We start from the raw sequence: 17,898 nt of genomic DNA, 5'->3' as shown, positions 1-17,898 counted from the left end.
GGGCCAGATGGGATTTATCCAAGGATTCTCTGGGAAGCTAGGGAGGAGATAGGAGAGCCCTTGGCTTTGATATTTGAGTCGTCATTGCCTACAGGTTTAGTACCAGAGGACTGGACGATTGCAAATGTTGTGCCCTTGTTCAAGAAGGGCAGTAGAGATGACCCAGGTAATTATAGACCAATGAACCTTATTTCTGTTGTAGGAAAGGATTGTAAGAGATAAGATTTATAATCATCCAGCAAGCAACAATTTGATTTCCGATAGTCAACATGGTTTCGTCAAGAGCAGGTCATGTCTGACAAACCTCATTGAATTTTTTGAGAAGGTGACCAAGCATGTAGATGAGGGTAGGGCAGTTGACATGGTATACATGGACTTCAGTAAAGCCTTTGATAAGGTTCCACATGGTATGCTGTTGGAGAAAATGCAGAGGCATGGAATTGAGGGTGATTTAGCAGTTTGGATTAGAAACTGGCTTTTTGAAAGAAGGCAGCAAATGGTGGTTGATGGAAAATATTCAGCCTGAAGTACGGTTACTAGTGGTGTGCCACACAGATCTGTTTTGGGACCACTGCAGTTTGTCATTTTTATAAATGACTTAGACGCAGGCATAGTTGGATGGATTAGTAAATTTGCAGACGACACTAAAGTCGGTGGAATAGTGGACAGTTTGGAAGAATGTTACAGGTTGCAGGAGGACTTGGATAAACTGCAGAATTGGGCTGACAGGTGGCAAATGGAGTTCAATGCAGCTAAATGTGAGGTGATGCACTTTGGGAAGAATAACAGGAAGGCAGAGTACTGGGTCAACGGAAAGATTCTTGATAGTGTGGGCGTGCAGAGAGATCTTGGAGTCCATGTACATAGATCCCTGAAAGTTGCCACCCAGGTGGATACTGCTGTTAAGAAGGCATACGGTGTGTGTTAGGTTTCATTCATAGAGGGATTGAGTTCCGGAGCCACAATATCATGCTGCAACTATACAAAATGCAGCTCTAACTTGAAATGTTGACTCTCTAGCTCTCCAGCCTGACCGGCTGTGTTTTTCTTCGACTCTGGTCTCCTATATCTGCAGTCCTCATTTACTCCTCCTTGATACCTTCCTTGTATGGCAATTATTCAACACTTTAAAAAATTGGCCAATACAAAAAAGCTATGTGCAACTTAATTTTGTGTTCTGCAAGAAATAACATATTCATAGAAATTTAATACACAAGAGGCAATCTGGTCTTTTTGTAACTCCTGGTGGTCAGTTCAGAATGTTTCATGGTCAGTATTGAGGAGAAAGTGAGGTCTGCAGATGCTGGAGATCAGAGCTGAAAATGTGTTGCTGGAAAAGTGCAGCAGGTCAGGCAGCATCCAGGGAACAGGAGAATCGACGTTTTGGGCATAAGCCCTTCCTGAAGAAGGGCTTATGTCCGAAACGTCGATTCTCCTGTTCCCTGGATGCTGCCTGACCTGCTGCGCTTTTCCAGCAACACATTTTCAGCCATGGTCAGTATTGCACACCAATCAAAATAGAATCCAAATCCCTTAGACTGTGTTAATTTACAAAATAGACTAATACATAAATGCTGAGAAAAAAATGTAAAACTGACACAGAATGAAATGTTGTCAACTGTTTATTTTTGAAACTAACAAAGCAAACACTAACAAATTACTAGAATAAACAAACTCCTCCAATTACCATCTCATCCCTCTCTCTATCTGAGGTAGGACAATAAGAGGGCAGAATTATTTAGGTCACTGATTGCAAAACTGATAAATTCACAGAAGTGCTGCATACACATTTTAGAGGCTCACAAATGTATTTGTGAATTTAACTTAGTTACTGCAAGTTGTTCATGTTAGACCTCAAGTTCCTTGAATAAATTAAGTGACTATGACAAAATTGAACCATAGTCTTACAGTAATGAAGTATTCAAATGTTAGAAACACTTTTGCTTAACAGAAAATCTATGTAACAAAAATATTAAAGATTTACATTTTAATTTCTACTTACAAACCCCAATCCTAATGTTCCTTCATTTTATTTCTCTTCAATACTCGCTATTTCAATATCGTCTTGTAGTGACTACTTATCATACAAACACTGAGCTCTGCAAGTCACTACTGAGTTTAGTGACCCAGTGGCAACTATGCCTAATTGGATGCATTTTTCAATGTGCAAAGGATAAATCTGGTTGGTTGGGTTAATCAATGTGATCATATTTTACACATTGGACTTTCAATCGCCTTTTAGAAAAAAACTTGATGGCCAGTGTTGAGTCAATTATACCTTTTTTTGGAAGATGTCTTACAGAGCCCTATGAGGCAGAAAACACAAGAGAAAAAGGTGTTTTGAGAAAGACTTATTCTTGTTTTGGTGCAGGGCTGGGGAGCAAGATTAGAATAAATTTAAATAAAAGTCAAAGAAATAGTAGGAAAGAGCAAGTGGACAATAAAGAAAGAGCTCAAGTACACACAGTATCTCTTAAGTTTGTAGTTATAGCCTTTGCTTTCAAGTGTGCAAACAGCCAAAAGAATTACTGGTCCAGACAGAATCAGATTTCTTGGAAAATGTGGTCTGCATGAAGGAAAATACATTCCCAGCTACCATCCAAATCATGAAGACAATTGTGCAAGCTTTGATGTGGTATTTCAGCGTTAAACTTGCAAGCGCAAGTACTGGATGAAGACATAATTGCACTTCAGGTCACCACTCAATTCCTTTCCTGCACAATCCTTTGTGCAATCCTGCTGTTTAGTTTTAGAGTTCTATTATACTCAAGCTTAATAGTGCAACATGCAAGATTTTGTGCTACATCTCCCTTACAATTCAAAGATCTTGTTTTTTCTTCCTAGCATTAGGTTCTCCGCTAATTAAAAGCATGCATTTATGGGCAACTGTTCACTTTCACAAGCCCTGTGTAGATATTCTGAAGAGCCAGAGGAGTCAGTTTTTGTCTGACACCAATGCGAATATTGCTCTGTGCCACCAAAAAGTGAAGTTTCTTCAGATTTTCCTCATCTTCAATTTGTGTGAAAATTTCACAGTAGGGGTCAAAGCGAGCGATAGAATTTAACTGGCAATTAGAAATCAGGCCAGCACATCGACCTGTCTACTGCTGCCCACATTTTGCAATTTTTACACCAGGCTTTAGTTACAAAAACATTTAACTGAAATAGATGGAATGTTGCTTAAACCGAGAATTCTTTTCATTGATACGATAAATGGGCTGTACAGATTTCCTCCACTCCTTCCTACCGCCATCCATTTCAGTGTGATAACTGATATCCTACTCTCTAAGATCTAATATCAGCAATGGTACATTCATTCACTGCCATTTTGACATTTCTTCAGTGTGGAACAGTTGAGATCATGGACTCAACAGAACCTTCACATTATGTATCTATATTCAATAGCTGAAATAGTCTGATGCTCAATTTCACAACAAGCGATCTAATTCATTTCCCAGTTGGACTACCTGTCAGAAAGGCAAGGATGGTGGAAACTGCATGTTTCTTTTTTAAAAAAATTCAAGAGCATTACTACTTGGCTAACTTGTACTCACTAGTAACCAAGAACAAGAACAGAAATGGCTTGACTGCAGAGTTGGCTGCACTCGCAAGATAGGGAAATGGTGACTTGTACATTAATTTTTCAAGGAAGACTGGATGGGTAAGAGGATTCTGTGCCAAGTTGAGGGATCAAGACCCTTATAACAAATACTTAAGACACTGTATTAAAGGTCACAAATATGATGAAAAGCTAAATGGCCTCCATATTGCATGACAATGTCTCATATTCTAAACATTACATTTTAATAGTACACAACATAACGTAGTGGTTTAAATCTGATTCATCAAATTAGCGCAAGGTGCTCTACATCAACCAGTTTGATTTATTGCTTTCAATTCTGAAAATATCTCAACAATGTATAATGGTTACAGCAGTTCCAACAGCCTAACAAATCATGAACTAGCATTCTCCTATGATGATTTCTGGAACCATTATCTTTATCATTACCTAGGGATCAAATAAGATCTGTTAATAAAGGGTGGAATGTTTTTTTAAAAAGTGACGGCCTATTCCAGTGTTCTACCTAAATTGAATATACCAGTACAATTTGTAATAGTACTCAGTAATTTGTACAATGAGAAATGTATCTTGAACATATAACCATGAGAAGTATCTGGTGAAATCTAGGCACTTCCCCACTGGAAAGCATAACTAATTAGCCACTAGATTTCTTGTGTACACAGTAAGAAGTTGGATAAATCTAATCATTTGTGTATTTTTGAAGGATACTATATTCTTGGTTTGGAGGTCAAAATAGTTGTGCTACATCATGGAAAAAATTAGCTTCATGTCTAACTCTGACATAAGTTTCCCATCTACTTCATGTCATATATATTTTCAATCAGGCTTACTTTCAAGAACAGAATTGTTTCCACTGCAAACAGTGTAAAAACAGGGTAACCAAATACTTAGGTGCGTTCTGTGTAGTATTAACTACTTCAATGCTGTACCAAAGAACTAAATATAACACTGCAAAATAGTTTTTTCACAATAAAGTAGTTTGAATTTTAGCCAATGTTATCCAGTATGCTGTTATTTTTCAGCCAAAGAACCTTTACAGCAAACATCAGTAACAAACTGCTAATCATCATCACACTGCTTTTGTAGAGCGATGAGTGAACAAGGGGTTCTTTTCTTTTTTAAAAAAATTGAATCTGAAGAGATTTATTGAGGTACAAACATTTCTATGGTAGAATGGATGATCTAGTAGAATGGATGATCTAGAATGAATTAAAACAAGAGACATTCTAAACTTTAATTTGCACTTTGCCTATTATCCACACCAATATACAGCAGCCTTTAGATATAAAGAAACGAAGCGCATGTGATTGAGTTTACAGTTCAAGATTTTCTCGATTTGGAGATGCCGGAGTTGTGTGATTTTTAACCAAGATTTTCTCAGTATTCTTCCTCATTGCATTTGGAATACTTCAGCATTTGGATTCTTGACCAACCAGGAACCAAAACCATGATGTACCAGTGATGATTTCAGCAAAATCTTTGCTTCTTGATATGACTTTGCCATCATCTGAAAGGAATGACAAATTGAAGAGCTACAAAATATGAGTGCTGGAAATTTGTAGTAAAAACAAAATGGTGAAAATGTGCAGCAAATCATTTAGCAATTGATATGAAGACTTTTTCTATCACAATTAATTAAGCATTATACTGATTGGAAAAGTGGAATTCTAATTATTACCTTGGCTTTGTTTTTTTTTAACACACACAATGTATTTTTAAATTCACTTGTGGGATTTGGCTGGGTCAACTTTTATTGCCTGCCCCTAGTTGCATTTGAGATGGTGGTGGTTGGCTGCCTTCTTGAACAGTTCTAGTTCATTTGGTGTAGGTAGACCCTCAAATGGTGTTAGGGAGGGAATTCCAGGATTTTGACCCAGGGACATGAAAGTATTGCAACCTATTTCTAAGTAATTTATGAAATAATTGAACCAGGTATGACCCCAACATTGGAGACAGTTTTTCCCTGACTTCCATTGACTCCAGTTTTGCTTGGGCTCTTTGATACTACAGTTGGTACATGTGGCCTTGATGTCAAGGAGTGTGACTCTCACCTCACTTTTGGAATGTATCTCTTTTCATGTTAGAACAAAGGGTCTAATCAGATCAGGAACTGAGTGTCCTTAAAATCAAAGAATCTCTACAGCTGAGGGAGGATAGAACAAAGAACAAAACATTTATAGCCCAGAAACAGGCCCTTCGGCCCTCCAAGCCTGAGCTGATCCAAATCTACTGTCTAAACCTATAGCCCAATTCCTAAGTATCTGTATCCCTCTGCTCCCAACCTACTCATGCATCTGTCCAGACGCATCTGAAATGAATCTACCATTCCTGCCTCTACTACCTCTGCTGGCAACACATTCCAGGCACCTACCACCCTCTGTGTAAAGTATTTGCTGCATGTATCCCCCTTAAACTTTTCACCTCTCACTTTAGAAGTGTGACCTCTTGTTACTGAGTTCTTCACCCTGAGAAAAAGCTTATCTTTATCTACCCTGTCTATACTCTTCATGATTTTATCGACCTCAATCAGGTCCCTCCCCAATCTCCTTTTTTCTAATGAAAAAATCCTAACCTACTCAACCTCTCTTCATTGCTAGCATCTTCCATACCAGGCAACATCCTCGTAAACCTTCTTTGCACCCTCTCCAAAGTGTCCATGTCCTTTTGGTAATGTGGTGACCAGAACTGTACACTGTATTCTAACTGTATTCTAAATGTATTCTAAATGCGGTCGAAATAACGTCTTGTACAATTTTAACATGACCTGCCAGCTCATATACTCAATACCCCATCCGATGAAGGCAAGCATACGATATGCCTTCTTGACCACTCTATCCACCTGTGCAGCAACCTTCAGGGTATATTGGACCTGAACTCCCAGATCTCTCTGCTCATCAACTTTTCCCAAGGCTCTTCCGTTTACTGTATAATTTGCTCTAGAATTAGACTTTCCAAACACATCACCTCACATTTACCTGGATTGAACTCCATCTGCCATTTCTCTGCCCAACTTTCCAGTCTGTCTATATTCTCCTGTATTCTTTGACAGTCCTCTATGCTACTCCACCAATCTTTATGTCATCTGCAAACTTGCTGATCATACCAACAGTGCCCTTTTCCAAATGATTTATGTATATCACAAACAACAGTGGCTCTAGCACTGATCCCTGTCGAACACCATTGGTCACCTTTATCCATTTCAAGAAACCTCCTTCAACTACTACTCTCTATCTCCTGTTGCCCAACCAGTTCTTTATCCACCTAGCTAGAACACCCTGCACACTATGTGACTTCACTTTCTCCATTAGTTTACCATGGGAAACCTTATCAAACGCCTTACTAAAGTCCATGTATATGACATCTACCGACCTTCCTTCATCTATCAACTTGGTCACTTCCTCAAAGAACCCTATTAAGTTGGTAAAGCATGATCTCCCCCGCACAAAACCATGTTGCCTATCACTGATAAGCCCATTCTTTTCTAAATATAAGTAGGTTTTATCTCTCAGTACATTTGCCAGCAACTTTCCTACCACTGACATAAGGCTCACTGGTCTGTAGTTACCCGGAATATCCCTACTATCCTTCCTGTACACAGGGAAAACATGAGCAACCCTCCAGTCCTCCGGCACCTCACGTGTTTAAGGATGCTACAAAGATAGCTGTCAGGGCCCTGCTATTTCCTCTCTCATCTCCCTCAGCAACCTGGGATAGATCCCATCCAGTCCTGGGGATTTGCCATCTTAATAACTTCTAACCTACCTAACACATCTTCCCTACTTATGTCAATGTGATCCAGAGTAATCAAACTTCTATCTCTAATCTCAATATTCATTATGTCCCTCTCCTCAGTGAACACTGATGCAAAGTAATCATTCAGAATCTCACCTATTCTCTCAGGTTCGACCCACAGCCTTCCTTCCTTATCCTTTAGTGGACCAATCTTTTCTCTAGTTACCCGCTTGCTTTTTATATAAGAATCAAAGACTGGAATGTGGAAATCAGCAGGACCTTTCTTCGCCCATGTTTTGCCTGCTGCTGTAAGACTTCATGACGTCTAAAGTCAATGTTGCGGTCTCTAAAGGGCAACTCCCTCCCAAAGCATACCATAGAAACTGTGGGGCCTGTCCTGATGGTGGGATAGGACGTATCCAGGGTAATAGTGGTGTCTGTTATTAAGGAAGACTTTGACAGGGCTGTTTTTACCTTTGAAATTTCCGGTGTGTCAGTTGATGATAGATGGTTCATCTAATTTCAGTCTTTTGGTTTGAGACTTTCTAGTGATTGATGAAACTGAGTGGCTTGCTAGAACATTTGAGACAGCAAATGACAGTCAACCACATTGCTGTGGGTCTGGAGTCTCATATAAAGGCTAGACTAGGTGAGGATGGCAGATTTTCTCCCCTGATAGGTTTTTTCAACAATTGACAGTGATTCATGGTCATTATCAGATTCTTAGTTCCAGATATTTATTGAATTCTAATTCTATCTACCATGGTGGAATTCAAACTTGGGTCCCCAGAACATTTCTCGAATTTCTGGATTAACAGTCCAGTGATATTATCATTAGGTCATTGCCTCCTTGTTGTTTATTCCTAATATTATTGATGAAAAATGGACAAATGCATAATAGCTTTTATTAAGCAATTAAACATTCTAAAATTAAAGAAATGAAGATTCTAATAATGTTAAAGATCCAGCAAAATGTACTGTTAACAAATCTGCAATGAAATCCATATGAATGAACAGTCCTCCTCTCCCCAAAAAAAGGAAATCTGTAAAAATCAGACACTTATTGACCATCCCAAATAAGTTGCATTTAATGGATGCAAAATTAAACTGAAAACAGAGAAATGGAAGCCAAACAAACTAGAACTTATAGATAATGTTTAACTGTGTCAAGCATGCATTGACTGCAAGATGGCACTAGATTTGGAAAAACTTTGTGCAACGGACACATCTTCAGCCAACATGATGGTAGCATAAAAAAAACTCTTTTTTTTGGAACTGAACAGACCAAGGCTGTGAACTGTCAGTCACAGGTATTGAAACTGTATCAAAGAGGGGTGAGGTGGAAATAGGCTGTGTCATAGCAGGAATGAGGTGGAAGCTCATCTCATGGTCAAATATGACACTAGGTTTTGAACAAACTGTTGCCAGGAAGATGAAGGCTAAAGTGATGACCTTAATCAATGTAATAAAATGATATTTTTCTGAACATAGATTATAGCTACTAGAAATTTTACTGTGAGTTGATTCTTAAAGCTGGAAGTAACTTTACCTTTGCTGCATGATATGTTGGAACCGTAGATAAATCTTCTCTATTTGCTTCTTTTGCAACAAGATAGAAACGACTCAGCATGGCAGCTTTGCACAAGCGACTAGTCATGGAGGTACCACTTTTAAACGGCGAGCTTAAATAAAAACAAATATCAGTTTTGAAAAGGACAATAAGAAGCAATTCCAAATTCAGTATTCAAACAGGTTTATTTCAGGAGATAAACTCGTCACAAAAGAAATTAATCATATTTGTATAAATTCCTCAAGTGAAAATCTTCAAATAATGGCCCAAACTGCTGGAATGGTGAATTTCAGTGAACAAGGTGAACTGAAGTTTTAAACCTTGTTTTTTAGAAGACACCGCAAATGGCAGTAAATGTAATTTTATGGCAGTATATCGGGAATGTCTTAAACGTTATACCCAATGATCCATGGTCAATGAAACAACAAAAGAAAACAAATGAATGGGAAAGAAGAAAGATGAAATTAGAATCAAATTGTAACCAAGAGAGAAAAGGGAGAGGGGGGAAATAAATGGAGAGAAAATGACAAAGAAAAAAAAACTAAAAATTGATAAGAACAAGATGACGACAATGTCGGAAATCAGATTAGTCTAGAAATTTCTAAATTCGTCTTAAAATGTATAAAAATGATTACCTTCCTAACATTAACAGGGATGTTATCTGAGATAATTTGAGGAGTCAAGATCAAATTAGAATGTAGAATCTTAAAGGCTTTGGATTGGCAGTTTTTTGATACTGACCAAATGTTATAGATTTGAGAATTAAACAAATGGCACAGGTTAGGAAGTAAAGGGGTTTTTCAATACATAAAATGCTATTATGAAAACTACTGTTGATTGTAAAGATCCATCTATTATACTTTAGGGAAGCAAAGCTCCTGTCTTTACCTGGTCAGCCTAAGTATCCCTCCAGGCCAAACAGCAATGTGGCTGACTCTCAACTGCCCTCAAAACTGGCCGAGCATGCCACTCATTTCAGTTGTATCAAAACTACTAAAATGTCTTTATTGAATGAAACTTAGAGAAGCCACGCATCAACCTCGGCACCAGAAATTATAACAATATCTAAGTTTGGGCTAGTAAGCAATATGCAACATTGACACCTCATAAGTGCCAGACAATGATCAGTTCAAGCAAATGAGAACCTAACCATCATCCCTTGACATTCAATGGCTTTTCCACCACTGAATCATCCATTACTGACATCACTTTATTGATGATTAAGAGTAGACTAAAGGGGTGGTAATTGGTTAGGTTGGATTCGTCCTGCTTTTTGTGCTGGACAAACTGGGTAATTTTCTTCATTCTTGGGTAAATGCCAGCATTGTAGTTGTACTACAACAGCTTGGTTAGGAGAATGGCAAGTTCTGGAACACAAGTCTTCTGTACTTTGCCAGAATGCTATCAGGACCATAGTCTTTGCAACATGCAATGCATCTGTTTCTTGATATCACAGAGTGAAATGAATTGGCTGAAAAGTGGCATCTGTGATGCCAGGGACTACTGAGGGAGGCCAAAATGGATCATCCACTTGGTACTTCTGGTTGAAGACTGCTGCGAATGCTGCATCCTCATCTTTTGCATACACCTGCTTCCTCGAGCACTTCAGTGTCAATGTCTTGTCTTTTTCTGTCAGAGTTAAACTTTATTCTGCTTTTGGCATCTACTCTATTAACACTCTGGGTCTTTTGTTCTATAACACCTTTAATCTCTGATTTCCTGCCCAGATCTTGTGTCATTTCTCACGACCCACTTTTCAACAGTAAAATTCATAACTTTTGTACCTCGCTACAGTTTCAAAGAGCCATTGGACTGAAATGTTAATGGTTTCTTATTCTATAGTTGCTACTGGATTTGTTGTCTTTATCAAACATCATGTTTCAAATTCAGTTTTCGAACATGGGCAACATTTTGCTTTTGTTTTAAAGAAGTAGAGACATATGAATGCAGTTAGAAATAACAAATGGGTCAGAAAAGACTGGATTATGCCTGGGTCATTCCACTTCATATAGGTTATCAATCTCCTCAAAAAAAAATCCTTGACTCCACCCCCTTGCAAACTATTGTCCCATGTCCAACATAGCCCTCATGCTAAAGTCACTGAATATGTTATTGCCTCGTGAATCAGTGCTTATTTTCCCTGGAACTTCTTGTTTGAGTCCATCTAATTCAGTTTAAGTAGAATTCTATATGACCATAATAAACATAAACTATTCTCACTCTCATCACTCTGTTGTCCTCTCAGGATCTGTGCTTGATATCATCCTATTGTTCATTTACATGTTGTGTCTCATTCAAAAACACTTATTTTCCTCCAAAATATGCCATGGCGACATCTAGCTTAACAACTCTTCCGTCTTTTGCAATTCTTCCAGTGTTGTGAAAATATCAAATTGCTTTCCTGATAACTAATAGTGGACAAGCAGAAATTTTCACCCATTAAATATTTGGATTATAAAGGCCGTTGCCTTCCATCACCACTCCAAACTCTTACCACTGACTCCATTTCTGATTCTAGTTTCCAACTCTCTCTATGGTCTCATCTCATTTTTCTGTAATCTAATTGGGTCTGACAATCCCAAAATATCTGCACTCATCTAATTTTGGCCTTTACAGCAATTTTAATTGCACCTGACGATTATGTCTTCGGTTACTTAGAACCAAGCTCTGGAATTCTCTCCTTAAACCTCTCCACCTTTGCCCCTTTTTCCTATTTTAAGGCACTCTTTAAAGTCTACTCTTTGACCAAGATGTGAAATTCTGCTCTAAACAGCACTCAAAGAACCTTTGTCATTTTATCTTAAATACACCATATAAGACACCATGGTCCTACAAAATAATCTATTCTTCACTTATCATGAGCAAAAACATTAGTCATTTAATCATATAAACACATATACATTTCAAAGAAAAGTAAAATGCTGTTGAACCTTTTTACCTTGAATTTATTTGGACACATGTAAGAACACCAAATTTCAAAGAGCAACAATTCATACTGCATGTGAAAAATGATGACAATTGTTTAGCAACCAATTTCTGAATGGTTGACGAATTGCCTTGGAGAAAGCACCAAGAAACACTTAGTGCCTAAGTTTCTTTTTTAAAAATGGAAAAATGGCAGGTCAATTCCGATTGCTCACTGTTTTGCCATGAGGAAAACACCACGGAATACAAAGTTCCAAGCTTTTGTTTAATTGAAAAAGATGAAATGTTTACATATTTCTCCTGATGGCAGAGATCGTCATTTATATAAATGATTTGGATGTGAACATAGGAGGATAGTTAGTAAGTTTGCAAATTACACCAAAATCAGAGGTGTAGTGGATAGTGGAGAAGGTTACTTCAGAGTACAAAGGGATCTTGATCCAATGGACCAAGGAGTGGCAAATGGAATTTAATTTAGATAAATGTGAGGTGCTGCATTTTGGAAAGGCAAATCAGAGCAGGACTTATACACCTAATGGTAAGGTCTTGGGGAGTATTGTTGAACAGAGACACCTTGGAGTGTAGGTTCATAGTTCCTTGAAAGTGGAGTCACAGTTAGATAGGATAGTGAAGAAGGCATTTATTTTGCTTTCCTTTATTGGTCGTAGCATTGAGTATAGGAGTTGGGAAGTCATGTTGCAGCTGTATGGAACATTAGTTAGACCAATATTGGAATGTTCTGTGTAATTCTGGTCTCCCTCCTATCGGGAGGAACTTAAAAGGTTCAGAAAAGATTTACAAGGATGTTGGAGGATTTGAGCCACAGAGAGAGGCTGAATAGGCTGGGGCTGTTTTCCCTGGGGCATAACAGGCTGAGGAGGTGACCTTATAGAGTTTTGTAAAATCATGAGAGGCATGGATAGGGTAAATAGACAAGGTCTTTTCCCTGGGGTGTGGGAGTCTAGAACTAGAAGGCATAGGTTTAGGGTGAGAGGAGAAAAATTTAAAAGGGACCTAAGGGGCAATGTTTTCACGCACAGGGTGGTGCATGTATGGAATGAGCTGCCAGAGGAAGTGGTGGAGGCTGGTACAATTACAACTTTTAAAAGGCATCTGGATGGGTACATGAATAGGAAGGGTTTAGAGGAATATGGCAAATGGGACTAGATTAGGTTAGGATATGTGGTCAGCATGGATGATTTGGACTGAAGGATTTGCTTCCATGCTGTATATCTCTATGACTCTATGTGTATCCTGTGAATAAATATATCTAGCTTCGAGCAAGCATAGCCTTTTGGATAAAGAACTGGCTCAAATGTAGAAGACAGAGGGTGGTGGTGAAGGGTTGCTTTTCTGACTGGAAGCGTGTGACCAGTGGTGTGCCACAAGGCATCAGTGCTGGCCCCACTGCTTTTTGTCATTTAAATAAATGCTTTGGGTGCCAATATAGGAATTAAGTTTGCAGATGACACCAAAATTGGAGGTGTAGTGGACAGTGGCTACCTCAGAGTACAATCGGATCTTGATCAGGTGGGCCAATGGACTGAGGAGTGGCAGATGGAGTTTAATTTAGATAAGGCAAATTAGAGCAGGACTTATACACTTAATGGTAAGGTCCTGGGTGTGTTGCTGAACAAAGAGACCTTGGAGTGCAGGTTCATATTTCCTTGAAAGTGGATAGATAGTGAAGAAGGTGTTTGGTATGCTTCCCTTTATTGGTCATAACTTTGAGTATAGCAGGTCATGTTGCAGCCATACAAGACATTGGTGAGGCCACTTTTGGAATACTGCATACAATTCTGGTTTGCCTACTATAGGAAGGATATTGTTAAACCAGAAAGGGTGCAGAAAAAAAATTACAAGGATGTTGCTGGGACTGGAGGGTTTGAATTATAAGGAGAGGCTGGATAGGCTGGGATTTTTTTTACTAGAGTGTAGAAGTTGAGGGGTGACTTTATAGAGGTTTATAAAATCATGAGGGGCATGGATACAGTGAATAGCTAAGATCTTTTTTCCACGTGTAGTGGAGTCCAAAACTAAAGAGCATAGGTTTAAGATCAGAGGGGGAAAATTTAAAAGGAACCCCAGGGACAACTTTTTCACACTGAGGATGGTGCATGTATAGAATGAGCTGCCAGAGGAAGTGGTAGAAGCGGATACAATTGCAATATTTAAAACATAGTTGGACAGGTACATGAATAGGAAAGAACTTGAGGGATATGGTCCAAATGTAGGTAAGCGGAACTAGTTAAGTTTGGGATACTGGTCGGCATGGACCAGTTAGACCGAAGGGTCTGTTTCCGTGCGTTGACTCTATGCTGCTGCACCAATCTACACAAGTGAAGAGTATTATAACACACTGCTTGTAAATGTAGGATAATAGGGAGATGTATTGGTTGTAATTTTTCTAAAATTCTCTAGGTCATGGAAATGCCCCACCAGATTGGAAAATAGTGAATGCAATTCCCCTATCCAAGAAAGGAGGGAGACAGAAAGCAGGAAATGATAAATCTGTTATAGGGAAAATTGTGATATTTCATGTGGTTAAAATATAAATTTAGCTGCTTTAGCTGGATGAATAAAATATGCATGCTATTTGAATGGAAAGCAGATTACTGTAGTGCAGATGGTTTTGGACAGTCTTATACATGAATCATGAAAAGTTAGTAAACAGGCAAATGGAACGTTGCTGATAGCTCTACAGAGAACCAAGTATAAAAATAGGAAAGTTTTGATATTAATGTACAGAGCCTCATACTAAAAGATGCACGAACAGTAATAGGCCTATTGGGCCCATCGAGTCAATATCACCATTCAAATAGGATCATTGCTGCTTCAAATCTGCTTTTCTGCCTTTTCACTACACTTCTAAATTCCTTTACTGATTAAGAATCTATCTCAGCTTTTAATATTCTTAGCAACCCAACCTCAACAGCTCTTTGTAGTAAATAATGCAACTCCAAAAAAAAACATCATCTCTGTACTAAATGACAACTTCTTACTCTATGTTCTCTGGTTCTGGACACTCCCCACAAGGAGAAACAACCTCTCTACATTTACCCTGTTAAGCTTCCTGAGACTTTTATATGTTTCAGGAAGTTCTCCTCTCCATGTACAGCCTTAACTGACTCAACCTCTGCTCATAAAATCCTTCCATTCCTGGAGTCAATCTCATGAACCTTATCTGGAATTCCTCCAATGTCAGCATATCTTTCCTTAGATAAGAGGAGCAAAACTGTTCACAGTATTCTAGCTGTGGTATGTGTAATGCTTTTTTATAATTTTAGTGAGGCCATATTTGAAAGGTTATGGATAGTTTGGTTCTCCTTACTCAAGGAAGGATACATTTGCATTAGAAGTTCACTCAATTGATTCCAGAAACCATCTTATGGGGAAAGGGGCACATTGGGACTGTAAGGAGCTCAGGAGAACAAAAGATGATCTTGTGAAATGGTCAAATAACTTGGCAGGATGGATGCTGGCAGGATGTTTTCCCCTCTGAACAAGAGGGTGCAAGTTTAAAGACATGGTCTCCCATTTAAGACTGCAGTCAGCAGAAATTCTTTTCTTTCAGAAGTTTGTTAGTATGTGGAATGATCTTCCCAGAAGAGTGTAAGCAACGTCATTCAACATTTTTAATGCAAAGCTTAAGGCAAGGATCAATCTATTTTTGATGAAGAAATTAAGTTGACAGCAAAGTCTGGCGATGCCACAAACAGTTCTTATATGATCACATACAGAGCAGTCTGAAAAGGGGCAAAAAACGTACTCCGTCCTTTTTATTGCTATGTTTGTAACCTGTTGGTATTATAGAGCGTACCAAAATGTTGCTAATGCATTGATCTAGAAATTGCATAAAACTGCTTAGAAAATCATCAAAATAGCTACCAATGGTATTTTCCTGTATTATCCTTCATATTATTATGAAGTTGAAGGCGTGTATTGTACCTTTAAGAGAGAGTGAAAGCAAGTAAACACCTGTCATGTCACAGTGTCCTGGAGAATTTAAAAATGTAATATTCGGCTGTGAAACAAATAGCTGACCTTAGTTGCTATGTTTTCACAACAATTCAAATTCAACCAATCAGTTTAAATTATGCCACAAGGTACAAAAACGCAATTAAATTTGAATTTTACTGTTTTGACAACATTGAATCAATGAGATGATCTGATGCATTGGGGTATAAAAACAGGCATTTTGGACAGTTAGCCAGAGAGACAAAAAACACCTACTGCCATACAGACTGCCCACAACCTTTCTCTCTGAAAGGTACCTTGTCATATGAAACAGCTTTGCAGCAGAAGACTGAAGATGACCCAGGGAAATTTGCAAAGGAGGATTGACAACACTGGCTAGTTTTGATAATTGATTTACTGTATATTTAATAGGGGCTTTATCGGATCAGTATATTGTTATAGAGTGGGAGGGGGATAACAAATTTAAGAGAAAGGAGGCTTACAGTTGTAACTAGTTGTTGTTTAATGTTCTCCTTCAGAGTTAAATAATAAAATTGTTTTTATTTCGTTAAATAGTGGAATTTGGGTAGTTCTCCATCACTCATACTTTAAAAGATTACAAGGCGCAGTGAGCTTTTCTGTGTGTTTGGTTTAAGTAGCAGAAGGGTTTACCCTGCATCGTAACAATATACGTACAGGAAATGAAGTCCAGTCAGAACTTTGGTTGGAGTTTCATCTCCTTGGCAGAGATCCTGAGTCAGGAGCATTCCCAAAATAGCAATCACACTTCTTGGTTAGCAATGTCACCCAACGGTCAGTTCCATCATTTCTGAAGAAGGCCCAAAGCCAGGTGGTTAAAAGATGCACTTTCATTTCCTGCGACATTAGCCTAGTTCTGTGGAAGTTAGCATGATTATCACTTCTCCAAAACCCCTAAAATACTAACTATGTATCCACTATGGACAGAACAGCTATGTTAGAATACATGAGAATGAATAGAGGGCCACCTCTTCCAATGTTTTAAAGGATTAATGGTTGGCTGAATTGCTAAAATAACTCAAAACTCAAACACAATTGGCACTATTAAAAAAAAATTGTTCATGAAATTTAGGCATTTAGGAAATTACAAAAGACAATGGCTTCACTCACACTATTAGACAAACTTAATCGCAGGTTTATTAGAGTCATAGAGATGTACAGCACAGAAACAGACCCTTCGGTCCAACTCGTTCATGCCAACCAGACATACCAACCTAATCTAGTTCCATTTGCCAGCACTTGGCCATATCCCTATAAAGTCTTCCCATTCATATACCCATCCACATGCCTTTTAAATGTTGTAATTGTACCAGCCTCCACCACTTCCTCTGGCAGTGTAATTGTACCAGCCTCCACCACTTCCTCTGGCAGCTAATTCCAGACATGCACCACCCTCTGCATGAAAAAGTTGCCTTTTAAATTTTTCTTTCTCATCCTAAACCTATGTCCTCTAGTTCTGTTCTCCCACACCTCAGGGAAAAGACCTTGTCTATTTACCTTATCCATAGAAACATAGAACATAGAACATAGAACAATACAGCACAGAACAGGCCCTTCGGCCCACGATGTTGTGCCGAACTTCTAACCTAGATTAAGTACCCATCCATGTACCTATCCAAATGCCGCTTAAATGCCCATAAAGATTCCGACTCTACCACTCCCACGGGCAGCGCATTCCATGCCCCCACCACTCTCTGGGTAAAGAACCCACCCCTGACATCTCCCCTATACCTTCCACCCTTCACCTTAAATTTATGTCCCCTTGTAACACTCTGTTGTACCCGGGGAAAAAGTTTCTGACTGTCTACTCTATCTATTCCTCTGATCATCTTATAAACCTCTATCAAGTCACCCCTCATCCTTCGCCGTCCCAACGAGAAAAGGCCGAGAACTCTCAACCTATCCTCGTATGACTTCCTCTCCATTCCAGGCAACATCCTGGTAAATCTTCTATGCACCCTCTCCAAAGCTTCCACATCCTTCCTATAGTGAGGCGACCAGAACTGCACACAGTACTCCAACTGTGGCCTAACCAAAGTCCTGTACAGCTGCAACATCACTTCACGACTCTTGAATTCAATCCATCTGCTAA

General features: G+C 38.8%; 1 protein-coding gene across 6 annotated transcripts in view; it reads right to left on the bottom strand.

Annotated features, from left to right (window-relative positions):
- Positions 1–1,604: 1,604 nt before the first annotated feature.
- adad1 (adenosine deaminase domain containing 1 (testis-specific)) overlaps positions 1,605–17,898 on the bottom strand; it is a 94,139-nt gene continuing 77,845 nt past the window's right edge. For 5 of the 6 annotated variants that reach the window (XM_043674046.1, XM_043674050.1, XM_043674047.1 and 2 more), the window contains 2 exons: positions 8,865–8,997; positions 1,605–5,090 (listed from right to left, as the gene is read on the bottom strand). In XM_043674046.1, coding sequence (XP_043529981.1) covers positions 4,974–5,090; positions 8,865–8,997 — 250 coding nt within the window. In that variant the 3' untranslated portion in view covers positions 1,605–4,973. Of the gene's footprint in view, positions 5,091–8,864; positions 8,998–16,469; positions 16,597–17,898 lie in introns of those variants that run through there. The other variant, XM_043674051.1, reaches the window with a different exon arrangement.

This window comes from Chiloscyllium plagiosum, chromosome 32 (genome assembly GCF_004010195.1).
Source record: "Chiloscyllium plagiosum isolate BGI_BamShark_2017 chromosome 32, ASM401019v2, whole genome shotgun sequence".
Classification (NCBI taxonomy): Eukaryota; Metazoa; Chordata; class Chondrichthyes; order Orectolobiformes; family Hemiscylliidae; genus Chiloscyllium; species Chiloscyllium plagiosum.
Note: the sequence above shows the minus strand (reverse complement) of the source record. Positions and strands in the feature narration are given on the sequence as shown.